The following is a 22,491-nucleotide window of genomic DNA, read 5'->3' on the forward strand; positions in this document are numbered from 1 at the left end:
CGAACGAATACCGACCGCCGCAGGCACCGGGCGGGGGCCCGATCGGGCCCCCGACCCGCGGGAGGCAAGGGACGTACATGTATGTCCTTATGCCTGCCCGTGCCATTGTACCGACGTACATCGGCGTGCGGCGGTCGGCAACTGGTTAAAGTGTTACTAAACCCACAACAGTAAAATCTGCCTGTATATGCAGAATAGCATGCTTACATAGTTAGATAGTTACATAGTTAGTCAGGTTGAAAAAAGACACAAGTCCATCCAGTTCAACCCTAAAAAAAAAGTGCTTGATATACTAACTGTGGAACCTAAGGGGTTAATCCTCTGCATTGTGTAAAAAGGCTCTTCCATATGCACAGATCCTCCCCCTCCTGCAGGGTCTCTCTTGGCAAGGCCAGATAAGACACAATCAGAGTAGTAAAGCTGCACATGCTCAGTTTAGTCTCTATTGCTTGAGAGAATATTTCCTTCTTGAGCTGAGCTTTTCAGGTCACATGATATTGACATCACACACGTGGGCATGTATACAGATCCTAAATGACAGCCCAGTCCCTCCCTCCTCCTCCATGCACAGTAACTAAAAAAGTACACAGTGGGTGGGATGTCACTTCTTAATTGATTGATGATCCGCCTCCCATAACAGCATGAGGATACAGGCTTTAGTGGAAATCTCCACCTACCTGAACACCCAGCACTCAGGCAGACCCTGCGGTTTATCACGTGACTGTGGTATACAGGTCAGCCAAAAGGGTATATAGTGGCAGTATTTTAATGTAAAAAGAAGACTTAATCGCTGTGGGCACTGCTGGGGAGCGGATTAACTATTTTCATATTACTTTGTTATTAACACTTTGATAAAGGAAATGTTAGGAATGTCCATCAAACAATAAAATCTCTGTGGGAAGATGAAGATGCTCACATTCAGCAAGGTGACAACTCCTACCACCGACAGATAAAATAGCCACTCACCTCATAAAAATGACCCCTGAGCTAACAGGATGGTCATATGTGCATATCCCTCCAAGGGGTATACACATATGCAGGCGTCGGATCTCGGCAGAATGGTATTTCCCCAGTTAGATATGTGAGTAGAATTATAGGGGTCTGATAATGTTGAGTTAAAGTCCAAACCATGTGTATTATATGTCAGTATTACATTGTATATCCCTGTATGTTGTGGTCATTCAGGTGCTTATCTAATAGTTTCTTGAAACTACTGATGCTCCCCGCTGAGACCACCGCCTGTGGAAGGGAATTCCTGTCAGAAACCATGAACCAGACCGAGACAGAAGTACAATTAAATCACACTTGTTTATTAATAAAAATAAAAAGGTAAATAGAGTAAGCGTAGTCAAAGCATAGCCAGAGTCCAGTAACCAGATCGAGTAGTCAGCCAGTCCAGAGTTCAATAACAAGATCAGGTAATCAGCCAGGCCTGAAATCAGGGATCCAAGTGGAGCAACAGTAAGCAGGATAAAGAGTCAGAAGGGATGTCAGCAAACCAGTCTTTAAACAGAACCGCAGGAGGTGGTTTCTTGTGATGTGACCAAGACGAAAGCAGAGATTAAGTGAGCTGGACAGCTTTAAGTAGGCATGTCAGACGAGCAGGATCAGGGACAGCTGGGTAACTGTGGAGAGAGATGAGAGCTGGCAATTAGCCGACAGCTGAAAAGCCAGCCCAGAGAAGAAAGAGCTAAGCCAGCCCTGACAGTACCCCCTCCTCAATAACCCCTCTCCCTTGGAGGGCCACTGGGCTTGAGGGGAAAACGTCTATGGAACTTGCAGAGGATAACAGGGACATGTACGTCCGAGAATGAAACCCAGAAGCGTTCCTTTGGACCGTACCCCTTTCAATGCACCAGGTACTGTATGCGCCCACGGAACCTATGAGAGTCAACAATGGATTGTACCTCATACTGGTTCTCAACCTGTATAGGGTGAGGACGTGGCATGAGGTGGTAAATCGGTTGCAGACCAATGGTTTCAATAAGGAGACATGAAACACATTTGAGATGCGCATACTAGGAGGAAGGTCCAACGCGTAAGCCACTGGATTAAAACTTCAGTGAGGGAACACGAAGTCAGAGGTTGTGAGAGGACAGCCAAACCCCGTCCCCAACCTGATAGGAAGACGCAGGCAGGTGTCTGCGGTCAGCATGGAGTTTGTACCTATCATTAGCATGATGCAAAGCCTCCTGGACTTGTACCCAAGTGGAACGAAGACCACGGAGATGCTCCTCTAACACAGGAATACTCTGCGGAACAAATAAGTCAGGCAACATGGAAGGTTGGAAACCATAATTCGCCATAAATGGAGACAATCGGGAGGCAGAATTCAAGGCACTGTTGTGAGCAAACTTTGCCCATGGTAATAGGTCTGACTAGTTGTTATGGTGGTCAGAAATATAGCAACGTAGGAATTTCTCCAAGGACTAATTGGCTCGCTCTGCGGCCCCATTAGACTGCGGATGATACGCAGAAGAGAAAGCAAGCTGAATTCCCAACTGTGAACAAAAGGTTCACCAGACCCGGGAGACAAACAGACTGCCCCTGTCCAAGACAATTACCTTGGGTAGCCCATGTAAGCGAAAGATCTTCCAAGAAAAAATGGAAGCCAGTTCCTTAGAGGTAGGCAACTTCTTAAGTGGAATACAATGACACATCTTAGAGAATCGGTCAACCACCATAAGGATAACAGTGTTGCCTTGGGAGTTGGGCAACTCCACAATGAAATCCATTGACAGGTTAGTCCAGGGCCTCTCTCCATTGGCTATGGGTTGTAGGAGACCCACTGGAAGGTGTCATTGAGTCTTACTCTGAGCACACACGGAACAGGCAGCTACGAAGGTAGTTATATCAGCCCGTAGACTAGGCCACCAGAATTGTTGGGAAATGGCCCAGATGAGTTGATTCTTCCCAGGATGGCCAGCTGCCTTGGGAGAATGGTAAGTCTAGAGCACGGCAGTACGGAGACTCTCTGGGACAAAGCAGCGGTCACAAGATTTCTCAGGAGGAGCATGGACCTGAGCAGCAAGAATTTTGTCACCCAAAGGAGAAGTAAGACTTGTGCGAACCATAGCCAAGATACGATCACAGGAACCAGAACCGGCTCCAACTTGGAAGTGGAGGAAAATTGTTGTGACAAGGCATCAGCCCTTACATTCTTAGTACCATGTAAGAATGAGACAATGTAATTAAAACAAGAAAAGAGCCCATCGCTTCCTTCTGGGAGAGAGGCGCTTAGCCTCAGACAAGAATGCGAGATTCTTGTGGTCAGTAAGAATGAGAACAGGCACAGTGGTACCTTCAAGGAGACGTCTCCATTCTTTCAGGGCTAAAATGATCACCAACAGCTCTCTGTCACCAATCCCGTAATTGCACTCAGCAGGTGACAATTTCTTGGAAAAGTAGCAACATGGATGCATAGCGCTCTCAGAGTTAGGACATTGAGACAAAAGGGCGCCAACTCCAACTTCTAGGATAAAAGGCAACGTAGGGTCAGGATGTGCCAACACAGGAGCAGAAACAAAGGCAGCCTTGAGAGTCTCAAAGGCCTTAGTGGACTCCAGAGACCAACTCTGTGGGTTACCGTCCTTACTGGTCATATCAGTCAGGGGCTTGACCAGAGACGAGAAGTTACGAATAAACTTCCGATAGTAGTTGGCAAAGCCCAGGAAACACTGCAGAGGATGTAAACCCACGGGTCGAGGCCACTGTAGGACTGCCGAAAGTTTCTCTGGGTCCATCGAAAAACCAGAAGTGGAAATGACAGGAATGTAAGTTTCTGAAGCACACAACAGACATCTGTGTGGGGGCTCTCCTGGGACTTGGAAAATATGAGGATATCATCGAGATAAACCACCACACATAACTGCAACAAATCTCGGAGGACATTGTTAATAAATTCCTGGAAAACTGCATTACAAAGGCCAAAATGCATTACCAGGTACTCATAATGGCTTGTTCTGGTATTAAACGCAGTTTTCCACTCGTTGCCCTCCTTAATGCGCACGAGATTGTATGCCCCTCTCAAGTCAAGCTTTGTGAAAACCGTTGCTCCCTTGAGGTGGTCAAATAACTGTGTAATTAATGGAATCGGGTAGGTATTCTTAATCGTGACACGATTGAGACCCCTATAATCTATACAAGGTCTCAGTTCACCGCTCTTCTTCTTCACAAAGAAGAAACCAGCACCAGCAGGAGACGAGGATTTGCGGATGAAACCTCAAGAAAGTGTGTCAGCAACATACTCCTCCATGGCCTTATCCTCCAAGACCGACAAAGGGTAAACCCGGCCATGAGGAGGTATGGCACCAGGTTGAAGGTCAATTGCGCAATCATAAGACCGGTGTGGAGGCTAACTACTGGCTTGACCTTTGTCAAAGACATTGCTAAAATCGCGGTACTCCTCCGGCGGGGAGGAGAGTGAAGAGGTGCACAGGACCTTGGATACCTTCAGGAAGCATGTCTCACTGCATTGTGGTGACCAGGAGAAAACCTCAGCACGGAGCCAATCAAAAGAGGGGTTGTGCCTCTGTAACCAAGGATAACCAATAACCAGCAGAAATCTGGGTGAGGAAAGAACTTGGAATTGGATTATCTCATGGTGAAGAGCCCTTACAGCCATGGACAACGGAACCGTCTCATGAGTCACATGGGCAGGCTGTAAAGGTCTCCCGTCAAGAGCCTCAATGGCAAGTGGAGTGTCATGCAGCTGCAGCGGAATTGATTGCTGAGAAACAAATGCGGCATCAATGAACAGGCCTGCAGCCCCAGAGTCGATTAGAGCCTGTATCTCAATGGACGACTCAGCCCAAGAAAGGGTGACTGAAACCAGGGGCTTATCCTTCTGGATAACTGGGGATGAAACATCTCCACCTAAGGTCTGTCCATGACAGGACCTCAAGGTTTGGGCGTTCCCTGGATGGGTAGGACAAGACTTCAAAAAGTGACCTGCCTGGCCACAATAAGGGCACAATCTCTCCCTCCTCCTAAAGGCTCTCTCACCCAAAGAGAGACGCGTGAAGCCCAGGTGCATGGGTTCCTCTTCACTGACCGACTCGGTACCCGGAGGAATGGAAGGTGAGGGAGGCACAGGTGGGACTGCAAAGCTCAGAGGCAAATGTACAGGAGGCTTCCGCAAGCGCTCCTTAAAAGAAAGTCTTTCTCTGAGTCTGGAGTCAATGAGGATGGCAAACGAGATCAAGCTCTCCAGCTTAGTGGGTATATCTCGGGCTGCTATCTCATCCTTGATGGAATCCGAGAGACCATGAGAAAAAGCAGCCACGAGGACCTCATTGTTCCAAGCAACCTCTGCTGCCAGAGTACGGAATTCAATGGCGTAGTCGGCAACAGTTCTCGATGGACATGAGGCACTTGGCAGCAGAAGCGGAGAGTGTGGGAATGTCAAATACCCTTTTAAAGGAGGCCACAAACTCAGGGTAACTCAAGACAACAGGTTTTTGAGTCTCCCATAGAGGGTTAGCCCAGGCTAAGGCTCTCTCCGAAAGCAAAGATATCACAAAACCTACTTTGCTTATGTCCGTGGGAAACGCCTAGGGCAGCATCTCGAAGTATATCTCAACCTGATTGAGAAACCCTCTGCATTGAACTGGATCGCCCCAAAACGCTGGTGAAGCGGAGCGGAACCAGACATACCTATTATAGAGGTAATACTCGAGGCAGGTGCCTGCACAGAGACTGGCGCAGCAGCAGGGACAGCCTGTGACTCAGGTTGTACCAGAGCAGCCACAGTGGGGGATTCCAGGTGAGCCATGCAACTCAGGAGCATTTGTAATGCCAAGGCAAACTGATCAATGCGGTGATCTTGGTCATCCAATCTGGAAAAAATATTACCAACAAGTGGATTGACTATATCTTCTGAATTCATGGGCTTCATCTACTGTCGGAAACCATGGACCAGACTGAGACAGAAATACAGTTAAATCACACTTGTTTATTAATAAAAATAAAAAGGTATATAGAGTAAGCGTAGTCAAAGCATAGCCAGAGTCCAGTAACCGGATTGCGTAGTCAGCCAGTCCAGAGTTCAATAACCAGATCGGGTAATCAGCCAGGCCTGAAGTCAGGGATCCAAGTGGAGCAACAGCAAGCAGGATAAGGAGCCAGAAGGGATGTCAGCAAACCAGTCTTTAAACAGAACCGCAGGAGATGGTTTCTTGTGATGTGACCAAGCCGAAGGCAGAGATGAAGTGAACTGGACAGCTTTAAGTAGGCAGATCAGACGAGCAGGATCAGGGACAGCTGGGAAACTGTGGAGAGAGATGAGAGCTGGCAATTAGCCGACACCTGAGAAGCCAGCTCAGAGAAGGCTGGGATAAGCTAGCCCTGACAATTCCACATCCTTGCCGCTCTTACAGTAAAGAACCCTCTACATAGTTTAAGGTTAAACCTCTTTTATTCTAATTTTAATGAGTGGCCATGAGTCTTGTTAAACTCCCTTCTGCGAAAAAGTTTTATCCCTATCCATACTGGGTCACCAGTATGTTATTTATATATTGAAATAATTTCCCCTCTCAAGCGTCTCTTCTCCAGAGAGAATAAGTTCAATGCTCGTACCCTTTCCTCATAACTAATTACCTTCCAGACCCTTTATTAGCTATGTTGTCCTTCTATGTACTCGCTCCATTTCCAGTACATCCTTCCTGAGGACTGGTGCCCAGAACTGGACAGCATACTCTAGGTGCGGTCGGACCAGAGTCTTGTAGAGTGGGAGAATTATTGTTAAATCTCTGGAGTTGATCCCCTTTTTAATACATGCCAATATTCTGTTTAGTTTGTTAGCAGCAGCTTGGCATTGCATGTCATTGCTGAGCCTATCATCTACTAGGACCCCCAGGTCATTTTCCATCTTAGATTCCCCCAGAGGTTCTCCCCCCATTGTATAGATTGCAATCATAGTTTTGCCACCCAAATGCATTATTTTAAATTTTTCTACATTGAACCTGTAGCGCCGGCTCCTGAAGACCACGCGCTGTGTTTTTCAAATTTAAGGTTACACCTGAAATACAGTTTGGTTTATGTACAATTGTCTAAATTTGGACTTCAGCATCGATCTGACTGGACTATGAGATGTTCAGCCTGACCACAGGGGGCACTGTCTCTTCTGGCAGGCATGGAACTATGGTCTGGTTGGGTGCTTAAGTTACTCTCTCTCTGAGCCCGCCCAGTGGAAGTAACGCTCTTGCTGTGCTTTCTGGGAGGGGGTATTTAAGATGCGGATGTCACGTGGTTCGGGGTTCCGGTCCAGAAAGATGTACTGACTTCATGGTCCTGGTCCTCCTGACCAGCCCCCAGAAAGGCTATGGCCTGGGGTGCGGATACACCCGATCTTGTTGTCTCAGTGCTGTCTAGCCCGAGGCACGGAAACTAAAGGAGGATTCTGAGGTGGTTAGGTGCCGTCTCCGGTTTGGGAGAGACCCAGTGACTTTGAGCATTCCAGGGAAGAACTCTTCAGAAGAAGACCACGTACAGGTTCGTTTCTTAGTAAGAGCCTGGAAGGGCTGAAGTACCCAAGAGAATCCGGTCTCGTGGATATTGCCAAGCTGGCTGAAAGATCCAGGTATCATACGAGTGTTCTACAAGTTTAGTTTCCTACGTGTTCTACAACAACGTCTGTGGCAGAGACTTATCTTGTATGTTCTACAACAACGTCTGTGGCAGAGACTTGTTCCCGAGTAAGCACCTTGTTGGCTGCTAGGCCTTGTGAGAGAGGGACTGTCCAACTTGAGTGAACATCCACTTGCTAATGGCTATTCTCTGGATGCAGTCAAAGTACAGTAAGCAACTTCTTCAATATTGACTTTGACACTAAAGAGTACCTGAACTTCCTTTCCAACCCTCTCATCCCACTTTAAGAGACTGTTCATTTTCTAAGTTTTTGCAAATAAAATCCATTTAAGTGGATCTGTTGTCAGTCTCTCGAGTTACTGGGCCATCTACCATGGGACACCCCTATACGTGAAAGGAGGATAAAGAAGGTAACGGTAAGCCCAATCTAACCAGCAGCTCCTTCGGGGGTTAGTGCTACAAATCTCATTTGCCATGTTGTTGTCCACCCCATTAATTTGTTCACATCTTTTTGCAAGGTTTCCACATCCTGCTGAGAAGTTATTGCCCTGCTTAGCTTAGTATTGTCCACAAATACAGAGATTGAACTGTTTACCCCATCCTCCAGGTCGTTTATGAACAAATGAAATAGGACTGGTCCCAGCGCAGAACCCTGGGGGACCTCACTATCCACCCCTGACCATTCCGACTACTCCCCATTTATCACCACCTTCTGAACTCGCCCATGTAGCCAGTTTTCAATGCATGTAGTTACCCTATGTTCCATGCCAACGAACCTTATTTTGTACAATAAACGTTTATGGGGAACTGTGTCAAATACTTTTGCAAAATCCAGATACAACACTAGGGATGAGCCGAACACCCCCCGGTTCGGTTCGCACCAGAACTTTCGAACGGACCCCCACGTTCGTTACGAACGTTAGAACCCCATTGAAGTCTATGGGACTCGAACGTTCGAAATGGAAAGTGCTAATTTTAACGGCTAATATGCAAGATACTGTCCTAAAAAGGGTTTAGAGACCTGGCTCCTGCCCCAGGGGACATGGGTCAATGCAAAAAAAGTTTTAAAAACGGCCGTTTTTGCGGGAGCACTGATTTTAATGACAATTAAAGTGAAAAAAAAAAGTGAAATATTCCTTTAAATATGGTACCTGTGGGGTGTCTGTAGTATGCCTGTGAAGTGCCACGTGTTTCCTGTGTTTAGAACAGTCCCTGCACAAAATGACATTTAACGGAAATAACACCATTTAAAACTGCTTGCGGTTTTAATGTTATATCTGGTTCCTGCAATATGGTTGAAAATCATTCAGAAAAATGGCATGGGTAGCCCTCCCTGCCCATTATCAGCCTATTTGGGTCTTGTACGCATATTAAGGGGAACCCTGTACCCATATTAAAAAAAGGAAATGCGTGTGGCCCCCAGGCCCTATATACTCAGAACAGCAGTATACAGGCGGTGCAAACAAGACAGGGACTGTGTAGGTTTGTTGTGTTAAGTTGAATCTGTTTGTAATTTTCAACTGGTACATTTTTAAAGTGTAGCTCCAGTCAAAAAAACTATTTTTAAGCTTTTTGGAAAACATAGGGAAGGGTTATCACCCCTGTATAATTTGTTTTGTCGTCCATCTTTTTTCATCTCACTTGCTGCTGTCTCCTTGCGTTTGCAAGTAGGAGATGTTTGTAAGTTGGATGTTTGAAAGTAGGGGCCTGCCCTATATGCTCTGCAGAAATGGCGGAACAAGGTGTTGGTTTTGCCACAACATTGTAAGCCCTGAAAGTGACTCTTGGTGGGCGCTGGAGCGCCCTGCTGTGAACGATTATATCAAGAATTGTAATTACATGCCATTATTGAACAGTGGTAGAAAAATTGACCTTTGGTGGTTGTGGTGCTGGTGCCACAACACTATAAGTCCTCACCGTTACTCTGGGTGGGCACAGGAAGGGGCCCTCCTGTGAAATATTATATCAAGAATTGTAATTACATGTCCCTGTTAAACAGGGGCAGAAAAATTTGGCCTTAGGCACTGCTGCTGGTGCCACCACACTGCAACCTCTTCCATATACTCTATTTTTTTTGCAGGAATTAGCCCTGCTGCAAAGCATTGCATCAAAAATTGTACTTAAACGCCCCTGTTAAACAGGGGCAGAAAAATTGGGCCTTAGGCACTGGTGCTGGTGCCACCACACTGCAACCTCTGCCATATACTCTAGTTTTATTGCAGGAATTAGCCCTGCTGCAAAGCATTGCATCAAAAATTGTAATTAAACGCCCCTGTTAAAAAGGGGCAGAAAAATTGGGCTGCTGGCATCACCCAGAACCAAAAATGTTCTTCCAACATATCAGCGGAGGAGGAAGAGGATAGACAATCAACATAACAGGACAGTCACTCAGCATCAGCATAGGCAGTCTTGAAGGGATGTGGTATTTCAAAAAAAATTATTTGGTTACATCAGCTTCAGGTGCTTGGTAGCTGTGGGTGATCCAAGACTGATTCATCTTGATGAAGGTCAGTCGATCAACTGATTCGGTGGACAGGCGCACCCTGTGATCGGTAACAAAGCCACCAGCAGCACTGAAGGTGCGTTCCGAAAGAACGCTGGATGCAGGACAGGCCAGTAGCTCAATTGCATACTGTGCAAGCTCTGGCCAGTGATCCATCCTCAAGACCCAGTAAGCCAGAGGATTTTCGGTGGGAAAGGTGTCCAAGTCTGACCTTGCCCCTAGGTATTCCTGCACCATGTAAATCAGACGCTGGCGATGGGTGCTGGAACCAATCATACCTTGGGGCTGCGGACTAAAAAATTGTCTGAAAGCATCAGTCAGACGGCCACCTTCTCCACCGCTCCTTCTGACCGATGCCTCAGCAACACGTTGTCCAGGACCAGGAGTTTGTAACCTCCTAGTCTCTGGGAACGCGTTGCACAGAGCTTTCTGCAAGGCCTCCCGGAGATGTCTCATCCTCTGCTCCCTCTGCGATGGCAAGATAAGGTCGGCAACCTTACCCTTGTACCGTGGATCAAGGAGAGTGGCCAGCCAGTAATGGTCCCTCTCCTTGATCCGAAGAATACGAGGATCCTTCCGCAGGCTTTGCAGGATCAGGGAGGCCATGCAGCGTAGGTTAGCTGAGGCATTCGGTCCGGAGTCCTCTGGGTCACTAAGGACAACATGATCCGCAGCTACCTCCTCCCAGCCACGTACAAGTCCACGTGTTTCTTGGGACTGTAAATCATCCCTATAAGACTGCTGCTGCTGCTGCTGCTGATGCTGAGTGCCAGCCTCCACCTCCATGCTGACACAATCATTCTCCTCCTCCTCTTCCTCCTCCTCATCCTCTTCCTGTGTGATGGGTGGCACAGCAGGAACACTGTCTGGATAAAGGGGGCCTTGAGAGGCAAGGAAGTCCTCCTCTTCCTGCCTCTGTTCTGCCTCAAGTGCCCTGTCCATTATTCCACGCAGCGTATGCTCCAAGAGGTGGACAAGAGGTACAGTGTCACTGATGCATGCACTGTCACTGCTCACCATCCTTGTGGCCTCCTCAAACGGTGACAGGACAGTGCATGCATCCCTGATCATGCCCCACTGGCGTGGTGAGAAAAAAACAAGCTCCCCTGACCCTGTCCTGGTGCCGTAGTCGCACAGGTACTCATTGATGGCCCTCTGCTGCGTGTGCAGTCGCTGCAGCATGGCCAATGTTGAGTTCCATCTGGTGGGCATGTCACATATAAGGCGGTTCTTGGGCAGGTTCAACTCCTTTTGGAGCTCAGCCAGCCGAGCACAGGCATTAAATGATCGGCGGAAATGCACACAGACTTTCCTGGCCTGCTTCAGGACATCCTGTAAGCCGGGGTACCTGCCCAAGAACCGCTGCACCACCAGGTTAAGGACGTGAGCTACACAGGGCACATGGGTCAGTTGTCCCTGTCGGAGGGCGGAGAGGAGGTTGGTGCCATTGTCGCAAACCACCATTCCTGGCTTAAGCTGGCGTGGCGTCAACCACCTCTCGGCCTGCCCCTGCAGAGCTGACAAAACATCCGCCCCAGTGTGCCTCCTGTCCCCCAAACAAACCAGCGCAAGCACGGCATGGCATCGTTTTGCCTGCGTACTTGCGTAGCCCCTGGAACGCCTACGGAGCACCGCTGGTTCTGAGGACAGAGCACTGGAAGAGGCCATGGAGGAAGAAGAAGAGGAGGGGGTGGAGGAGAGAGGTGTGTCACAACCAATAGTAGCATTTTGGAGGCGTGGTGGCGGAACAACCTCCAACACTACTGCACCTTGTCCTGCATCCTTCCCAGCAGCCAGAAGAGTGACCCAATGGGCCGTGAAAGACAGGTAACGTCCCTGTCCATGCCTGCTGGACCATGAGTCAGCGGTAATATGCACCTTACCGCTGACCGCCCTGTCCAGCGAGGCAAGGACATTGCCTTCCACATGCCGGTAGAGAGCCGGAATCGCCTTCCGTGAGAAAAAGTGGCGTTTGGGGACCTGCCACTGAGGAACCGCACATTGTACAAACTCACGGAAGGGGGCCGAGTCTACCAACTGAAAAGGCAGCAGTTGAAGTGCTAGCAATTTAGCCAAGCTAGCATTCAACCGCTGGGCATGTGGATGGCTGGGAGTAAACTTCTTCCGCCGGTCCAGCAGCTGGGGCAGGGACATTTGCCTGCTATAATCGGACGTGGGTGTACCGCTAGCAGAGTTCCCGGAAGCACTTGGCTGTGACACACCTAATTCTACACCTTCATTCCTCTCAGAGCAGGTTTCAGAGAGGACTGAAGGTCTAGTGGGGTTGGAGATGCCAGCTGATGAGGAGCAAGGAGAGGTCCGCTTTGTTCTTTGGTGTGGGTCTTTGAGGTACGCTTGCCAACGAGCTGCATGGCAGGTCAACATATGTCTGGTCAAGCATGTGGTGCCCAAGCGGCTGATGTTTTGGCCACGTGAGATACGCTTGAGACATATGTTGCAAATAGCAGCGGTGCGATCTGATGCACTCTAGCTGCCGAAAAGAAGGACAAGCATGTCCCATGGCCACGTGCTGATGACAATGCACCGCGTCCACGACCAGCACTGTTGTCTCTAGACACAGAGCCTGCTTGCCCTCTTTTATCGGCTCGCGCCTGTCTGCCTCTCCTTGCTGGCCTTCCAGACATGGTAATGGCCTGAAGGGAGTTGGGTAAAACAGCAGTTGGGTAGTTTATATTGTGCTGGAGGCACACACAACTTTCAATAACTTCTGCAGATGGCAATTGGGCTCAAATAGAGAACAGCTATGTAGGTGGATTATAGCGGTATGTACTGGGTACAGAGCACGCAGACAGCACGCACTATCTCCTAACACTACTGACTGCAAGCTCTATTATTAACGATAGATCACTAGCTATATAGGTTAGGTGAATATCGCGGTGTATACTGCGGTCAGGGCACGCAGACAATAACCAGAAAACAGCAGAGATAAAGGGGTATATACAGATGTATACTGTGCTGTGCTGGAGGCACACACAACTTCCAATAACTCCTGCAGATGGCAATTGGGCTCAAATAGAGAACAGCTATGTAGGTGGATTATAGCGGTATGTACTGGGTACAGAGCACGCAGACAGCACGCACTATCTCCTAACACTACTGACTGCAAGCTCTATTATTAACGATAGATCACTAGCTATATAGGTTAGGTGAATATCGCGGTGTATACTGCGGTCAGGGCACGCAGACAATAACCAGAAAACAGCAGAGATAAAGGGGTATATACAGATGTATACTGTGCTGTGCTGGAGGCACACACAACTTCCAATAACTCCTGCAGATGGCAATTGGGCTCAAATAGAGAACAGCTATGTAGGTGGATTATAGCGGTATGTACTGGGTACAGAGCACGCAGACAGCACGCACTATCTCCTAACACTACTGACTGCAAGCTCTATTATTAAAGATATATAAATATAGTGAAGTGAATAGTGAATATAGTGGTGTATACTGCGGTCAGGGCACAGACAATAACCACTACACAACAGCAAGATAGGAAATCAGCCAAAAACGATCGGTGTGTACTGTGTTGAAGGTACACAGAACACCCACTGCTTCAGATGCTAACACACTACACGAGGCCGCCTCAATGGCGGCCTTATATAGTGTGGGGCGTGCACTACACAGCCTCAGCTATGATTGGCCACAGGCATCCTGCCTGTGGCCAATCATGGCTCTCCTCGCTGCTGGCGCTGCGATTGGCCAAGCATGCGGGGTCACAGTGCATGCTTGGCCAATCATGAGCCAGCAATGCACTGCGCCATCGCAGTGCATTGTGGGCCGTGAGCGCCATGCGAATTTTGACGCGAACGGACCAAGTGTTCGGATTTCGCCGAACGGACGAACAGCCAATGTTCGAGTCGAACGTACGTTCGACTCGAACACGAAGCTCATCCCTATACACCACATCCACTGGCCTTCCTTGATCTAGATGGCAACTCACCTCCTCATAGAAGGTTAATAGATTTGGTTGGTTTGGCAAGAACGATTCTTCATGAATCCATGCTGATTACTGCTAATGATACCGTTCTCATTACTAAAATCTTGTATATAGTCCCTTATCATCCCCTCCAAGAGTTTACATACTATTGATGTTAGGCAAATTGGTCTGTAATTCCCAGGCATGTATTTTGGGCCTTTTTAAACATTGGTGCTACATTGGCTTTTCTCCAATCAGCTGGTACCATTCCAGTCAGTAGACTGTCCGTAAAAATTAGGAACAATGGTCTGGTAATTACTTGACTGAGTTTCCTAAGTACCACCGGGTGCAAGCCATCTGGTCCCAGTGATTCATTAATGTTAAGTTTCCCCAGTCTAGTTTTAATTCTGGCCTCTGTTAACCATGGAGTTGCTTCCTGTGATGTGTCATGAGGATAAAAACTGCAGTTTTGGTTACTGAAGCCCCCCGATTCCCTTGTGAAAGCTGAGGAGAAGAATAAATTCAATAGCTTTACCATCTCCCCATCCTTTGTAACCAGATGTCCTTCCTCATTCTTTATGGGGCCAATATGGTCTATCCTCCCTTTTTTACGGTTTACATATAGAATTTCTTGGGATTTTTTTTTGCTCTCCTCCGCTATGTGTCTTTCATGTTCTATCTTTGCCATCCTTATTGCACCCTTACATATCTTGTTGCATTCTTTATAAAGTCTGAATGCTGATGATGATCCCTCAAACTTGTATTTTTTGAAGGCCTTCTCCTTTGCTTTTATATGCATTTTTATATTGGAGTTAAGCCATCCAGGACTTTTGTTCACTATTTTAAATGTATTACCCAATGGGATGCATTGGCTAATGCCCTTATTTAATATGCTCTTAAAGCAAACCCATCTCTCCTCCATGTTCTTTGTTCCTAAGATTTTATCCCAATTTATGCCTTCTGGGAATTCCTGGGAATTCAAAACTGTTGGAGAAAATGCAAAACGGTTGGATAGGTGATGACACAAACTACTGATAAGAACCCAGAAAGCTGCTCAAAATAGGCTTTCATATCAAAACCAGTTAACTGACCAGATACTGTTGAAATCTATTTTTTTGCCAGTCACATGATGTAACCACCAATTTAACCGTTCCCTTACTACTAAGAAGATATGAATGCTGATTGGACTAAACTATACGATCACACCTATAACATGCCTAGAACTTATGCATATTCATACGTATATATTGTTAAACTTGTTTGTACGGCAGAAACACTTTCACTTTTACTCGCTTATAGTAGCTGAGAACTGTGTTGTATTTCTCCACTGCAGTGAATAAAAAACATCTACTTATATTATCATAAGATCTGGACTCACTGTCTCATCATCTAAACGTCTTTTTTGGAAACCCTTAAATCAGATTTAACATATGAAATTGTAAAAAATATTAATAGTGCTCTCTGCTTTTAAAAATTATTTTTACTTTAATCAAGCTAAAATCACTCACAAAATAAGCACTTGGCTGTAAGCATAACATGGTATCGCTCTCATCGAGCTCGAGCCAGGATAGCAGCAGATGCCATCACGAAGCTCGGGACTAATATTTATGAGAAGAGCAGCTAGTTCATCTGTCAGTGGTGGGGGTCCTCACCTTGGTGAGCATCCCTATCTTCACACAGAGATTTTATTATTTGATGGACCTTCCTAACATTTTCGCTATCGGCTTTTGGATTTCTTAAAGACATTATTATTTTATGGTTGCGCAACATGTGCAGATGTGCCACAGGGTTCTCTAGGTACCTGAGCACTGCGTCACATCTCTGCAATTGCGGACAATGGGGAGAACATCTCACTTTCTCATCCTAGCACAAATAAAGCATGTTGTATATTAAAAAAAAAATGTCCATTGGTAAGAGAAGGAGTGGGAGGAAATAGGGCAGCTCAAGTTTGGTATTGAGGGTGAAGGTCAGCTTTAACTCTTTACTTGGCAGAAGAGGAGTCAGTCCCCTGGAAGAAGAATTTAGCCAAGGCAACAAACTTTGTCCCAAGAACCCATGGTCACCCATTGTTCTAAAATTGGCTAGACTAGACAATGATAATTGGATATCTGTGGGTATTTTTGAAAGGACATAGATCACAAGATGGCATCAGCTGCATTTCTACCAAGCCTTTTCTCCTAGGTCAGGCAACTTCTTTCATGACACGTTCTCAGAGGTTTTTTTGTATTTTTTCACCTAACATTGACAGATATACAGACAAGCAATCACCTGTTTCTTTGGGATCTTCTTCCCTGCAAAAAAAAAAAACACAATCCAATAACTATAAGTTATTTGCTTGGGATTCTATTAAGATAAAAGTATATATATTTTTTAATTATCTCATATCTACAAACTTAGCACCTTCTGTTGTCTCATTCAAGGTATGCTCATAAACAGAAATTTACATTACAATCACAAAGTTCCTATGTGCCCAATGAAAGTTCATTATTTTGCCTTTTTTTCCTCTTTTATGTTTTTGGTTATTTTTTTGTTCAACATGGATAATACCATTGAGATTATCATTCACAACCAATACAGTCAATTTAACTCAGTTACTCTGCTTGTTACTCTGTAAAAGTAGTGAAAAGGGATAAAGGGTTCACACATTTGCAGAGTGTGGGGCTCTGGAATAGCAACTGTGAGAGGAGAAAACTGTTTTTTGTGAGGTGTTTTTTTCAGGAGAACCCTTATCGAGAGGCCAGGAAGTAGATCCATGCAGTAGGGTGCTGCAACTGAAAAGGCTGAGAGCCAAATGCAGACACAGAGGTACTATGTGAAACAGTCTGAGGGACCAGCCAATAGCCAAGGTTGAGGCCTCATTTTGACAATCTCTTGCATAGGCAACTCTCCTGTTGAACTTTGCTGTTTAATAAAAGTAGGCCAGCAAGCCTTAAAACACAGTTTTGGGGGGGGGGGGGGGGCGTGGCTTGCCGCATGGAGCAGTAAGATGTGCAGTGACTTTACAGGGCTCCTACACGGTGCAAAACTCCATCCACATCACTCCCATGGGGAAAGGTAAGAACAAAGGGTGCCGGGGAGTCTCGCCTGAGGAGTGATTGGGCCATTTCTTCACCTGATCCTTGGCTGCGGCCCAGCTCCAGCCTGGATCCAAGATGGCGCCGGGACACCTCTTTCCCTGGTCCGCTCTGAGTCAGACTATCTTCCTTTGGGGGTGCATCATTGTTGGAGGTGATCTTAATGTTGCTCTTTCCCAGTCTGGTAAGTCATCCATGACCACATCTTACCTCTCACATATCAAATCTCTACTGCATTCCCACCATTTAGTAAATGTCTGGTGCATTTACAACACCCCACAGAGAGAGACTACAGCTACTTTTTCATAGCCCAAAATTCCTACAGCAGTTTAGATTACTTCCTCATTTCCCAATCTCTACTGGACACCCCATTGCAATTCTCCCTGGGGCATACCCTCTGGTCTGTCTCCTGTTTATTTGTCCTTTGCTCACCCACCGCCATCCCCCAGAGCCAAATCCTTGCGCCTCAATGATAACCTACTCTGGGACTCAGTGTGTATAGCCGAAGTCATCAAAGCAATATGACACTTTGTATCTGACCATTCCTCCGATGCTACAACCCCTCTTATCCAATGGGAGTCCCTGAAATGTGTGGTCCGAGGCATTCTTATACAGAATGGATCTTGCCTGAAAAATATCAGATCAGATGAAATTCAATGCCTTCTGACCACCATTTTGGACCTTGAATCCCTCCATAAACGTACATTGGAACCCTCCACCTTTGTCACCCTATCGAACGTACACCGTGACCTCCTTCAATTACTGGACTCCCACTCCTTGATAGCCGTGACTGGGCTTGCAAATTACTATTATTCCATGGCCAATAAATGTGATCAACATTTAGCCCCTGTTTTTCATCCTAGACCCCCCCCCGCCACTCCATTCCTTTCATTACTGAACCTGTCCAGTCCAAGATCTTTAACAACATATCCTCTTTTTTCTGAAATTTCTACTCCCAGTTGTATAATCTACCGCCTGGTGGCCCAGACAGTCCTGCGTTCTGGCCTCGGATGCTATGCAGGCCTACATAGCGGAAACTGCCCTACCCAAATACTGACCCTCAGGAGTCCTCTGACCTGGACAGACCCTTGGAGGAACCCGAATTTCTGGCCACTATCAACATCCTTCACCGCTTACAGGCGTGCTTCCTGTCCTTTGATGCTGAAAAGGCATTTGACAGGGTCAATTGGCTTTTCCCTTGCCTCTCCCTGGAGCAAATAGGCCAGGGCTCCTCTTTCTTTGGGAAAACGATGTCCCTTTACTTCCACCCATCCGTCTCAGTCTTGGTAAATGGTACCTCTTCAGAGGCATTCGACATCTCGAATGGCACCCGTCAAGGGTGCCCCCTCTGTCCGCCTCTATTTGACATTGTGATTGAACACCTGGCATGTGCCATTCGTCAGAATGCCTCTATCCAAGGCGTCCAAACTCCCTCGGACCCCCATAAACTGTCCCTTTATGTGGATGATCTGCTGATCTATGCCCAGCAACCCCATACGACCTTACCCTCACTCTTTTCTGAGTTCAGGCGCTTCGGCTCTCTTAGTAACTTTAAGCTCAATATCTCCAAAATGGAGGCCCTTAACATCTCCTTAACCCACCCCCACAATGTCCTCACTTCGCTTCAACTACTCCTTTCAATGGCAGACCAAGGGCATTTCCTACCTAGGCATAACAATACCTATCAACCTTTCTGACCTCTTCCGGCTTTCTGCCAGGGAATCGGGGGTTCCTACAGTGGGTTAATTTCACCTCTCCTCTTGGCCCCAGGCCCATACTTTCATTCAACCAGGACTTGGGACCCCGATCGGTCCTGAAGACACCCGTGATTGGCTCCCCTCCTTCCACTTAGCTTCCTTTGCAAAACACTTATTCCTTTCCTCCCAAATACATCGTCCACTCTCTGAATTTGAATGTTTAAGCTCTCTCCATGATATGCCCAGACATTTACTTTCCTCCCATGACAGCCTAATCCAATCTCTCACACAGGATGATCTATCCCCCATACTAGGATGTGGTCAGCAGACCTGGGAAAGAGCCTCTCCAAGGCAAACTGGCAGACTGCATTCAACTTTACCCACAAGTCCTCCATTTCCTGTTACTCACAGGAAAAATATTTCAAGATCCTTTCCAGATGGTACAGGGACTCCTCTACATTACACAAAATCTTCCCATCTACCCCGGCCTCCTGCTGGCGATGTGGTGTAACCTCAGGTACTTACCTCCATGTCTGGTGGGAGTGTGAACGGATAAGACCTTTCTGGACTCAGGTATTTCAGGTGTATAATGCTATCTATGAAGAATCTTTACAGCCGACCCCAGGGACCACCCTCCTCTCCATGTTGCCGGGCTCAGTAGCCTCCGAGAAACAATGTCTCCTCCGTTTCTTCTTGTCTGGCAACTTATCCCACATTTTTGGAAAACCGCCACAACTCCCCCATTGTCACTGTGGATCTCTACAGTGAATGATGTCATGCGAAAATAGGAGATGCTGGCGCTTCACAATAATACACATGGTAAATATAAAGTTTTGTGGTCCGTTTGGCTTTGCTTCTCCTCATCCAATACTCTGGCTGACATGCTCTCCACCCCTCCGAGTTCAGCCTGCCTTTAATATGATTCTTAATATGTGATGATGGCCTGCCTCCACAAGACAAGTTACTGTCTCTCCTATTCCATGCTCTCCCAGCAGATTCCCTCTCTTCTTTCTTCCTTCTTCCCCGCTCCTTTCTTTTTCTATCCTTCTTTCCCCCTTATTATCCATTGTTTGATATAATTTTCAGTCCCCCATGTTTATACGGTTTAATGGCGCAAGCACTGCTGCAGGCGATAGCTGCTTGGCCTACTCACTGCCATTCTACTTTATTTGATTTTATCAGTCATGTACTTGTTACAAATATTTTCAACTCTATTTTTTTTTTTTATTATTCTTTATTTAAATTTTTCATTTAAGTTGTGTACAAAACATAATCAAGTATTAAAAAAAAAAAACATAGGACCAATATACATTCATGTCTTTCAATTTTTCACATTATCCTGGTTTTCTTTCTTTACTTCTCGAGTTCTTCTAAAATATCTCCCTCCCACCCCTCTCCCCACCCCTACCGATCCATTACCTCGTTAAAGATCATAGATTGTCTAAAGATTTTCCAGTATTTCCATTTCACATGGAATCTCTTTCTTTCTCTTTCTTCCTCCATTCCCAGCCCTTCAATGCTGTACATTTCCTCAACTTTTCCTAACCATTCCTTTACTTTGGGTGCTTCTATTTCTTAAAATTTTTTCGGAATCAGACTTTTGGCCACGTTTATTAATGAGCTTGTAAGGGAATTCCTATACTCCTTAATTGGGGTATCTACTGCATGGAATAGGCATACCCATGGGTTCTCAGGTAACTGTATTTTAGCTATTACTTCTATATATCTTATTATTTCTCTCCAATACTCTTTAATCTTGGGACAGTCCCACCATATATGGGCCAAACTTCCCGTTTGTCCACAATTCCTCCAACATTTCCCAGATTGTCCCTCCTGGTACTTTGCCATTATATCTGGGGTCCTATACCATCTTACTAAAATTTTATAATTTGTTTCTATCGTCTTACTATTTTCTGTGGATCTGTGCACCATCTTCAATATTTTTTCTATATTTTGGTTTTCACCCCGTGCTCCTATCTCTTCTTCCCATTTTTTAATGAAGGTTGGTACCTCCGCTTCACATTCCCGTCTCAAGACCTTATAAAGCTGGGCAATACCTGCCCTTGGGGATTTCCCCTCGCATATCTGCTCCAAGGCAGTCAAATTTTCTCCATCTCTAAGCGGTTGTGGTAGTCTTGAGACGAAATGTCTAAGCTGCAGGTATCGCCACTCATTCAACTCCATCCAATCATTTTCTTTCTGTAATATAATATATGTAATATTGCTAGTATTTTTTCCTATGTGTCGTAATTGCATATTATCTTGTTTTATCCATTTCCCTCCTATTGTACTTTTACCAGGTGCAAAAAAATCATTATCTTTTAAGTAAATTAAAGGGGAATTATATTTCCACTTGTTATGTTTGTGTATTCCCTCCCATACTCTAAACACATTTTTTGTGACCAAAGGTGTTGTCTTCCCTAGTGATCTATATTTTAAAGGAGTCCAGATTTCTCTACCTAGATTTGTGCCTGATAAACTGTGTTCTATTTTTCCCCATCTTTTTTTACTTTCTAATTTTGCCCATTCCACCACCCGTGTTAACACTGCTGCTTCGTAATATTTTCTAAAGTCTGGGACATTCAGACCCCCCTCATCTTTTCCCTTTTGCAAAGTCTTCAGTGGGATTCTAGGTTTCTTGTTGTTCCAGATAAATTTAGAAATTAAAGAATTTATCATTTTAAAATATAGGGGGGGGGGGGGATATATATTGGTAATAGCTGAAATTTATAAAGGATTTTAGGTTGAATAATCATTTTTAAGGCATTAATTCTTCCTAACCATGACAGGGGCTTTGTTCTCATTCTCCTTATTTCTTCTCTCAATTCTTCTAGAAGGGGGATATCGTTTATTTGGTATATTTTTTCTATTGATGCAGTCAGTTTAATCCCTAAATATTTAATTTCTTTTTGCCATAGAAATGGGAATTCTCTCTTAATGTCAAGTTCTTCTCTCGAATTTATATTTACGTTTAAGATTTCTGACTTGCTTGGGTTAATTTTAAAGTTAGATAATTCCCCGTATTCCTGTAAAGCCTTTAACAAGTTTGGCATGGAGATTCGTGGGCTAGATACATAAAACAGAATATCATCCGCGAATGCGGCTGTCTTATGTATTTCCCCCTCTATCTCAACCCCCTTTATATCTGGGTTTCTCCTTATCGTCTCCAGGAGTGGCTCCAATGCCAGAACGAACAATAGAGGGGACAGCGGACACCCCTGTCTAGTCCCATTGTTCATTCTGAAGGCTGTTGATAGTACCCCATTAACTCTTACCACTGCCTTGGGGCTGTCATATAGTGCCTTTATCCACTTCAAAATTTTGGGTCCAAACCCCATTCCCCTTAGGGTGCCCATCATGAATCCCCAGTCTACTCGATCAAAAGCTCTCTCAGCATCTATTGATAGGAGTAGAAGTAGAAGTAGAAATATTTTCAACTCTAAAACACAGTTTGGACTGTCATGGACTCACTGAAAATGCTACTACCACTGAGCTGAATTCCCCACAATATCACACAATGAGGGTTATTTACGAAAGGAAAATTCACGTTGAAAGTGCAGTTGCTCTAAATCTAAGGGGTAGATCTGAAATGAATGTAAGCTCTGCTGATTTTTATCATCCAATCACATGCAAGCTAAAATGCTGTTTTTTATTTTCCTTGCATGTCCCCCTCGGATCTACAGCGACTGCACT

General features: G+C 45.8%; 1 protein-coding gene across 1 annotated transcript in view; it reads right to left on the reverse strand.

Moving 5' to 3' along the window:
- LOC143925522 (uncharacterized) overlaps window positions 1-22,491 on the reverse strand; it is a 76,921-nt gene that overhangs the window by 33,645 nt on the left and 20,785 nt on the right. Inside the window, exon 2 of the mRNA XM_077450015.1 lies at window positions 16,296-16,318. Within this exon, the coding sequence (XP_077306141.1) occupies window positions 16,296-16,318 (23 nt within the window). The remainder of the gene's footprint in view (window positions 1-16,295; window positions 16,319-22,491) is intronic.

Source organism: Lithobates pipiens, unplaced genomic scaffold, assembly GCF_037356315.1.
Source record: "Lithobates pipiens isolate NorthernLeopardFrog02 unplaced genomic scaffold, aLitPip1_a1.2 Scaffold_10, whole genome shotgun sequence".
NCBI lineage: Eukaryota > Metazoa > Chordata > Amphibia > Anura > Ranidae > Lithobates > Lithobates pipiens.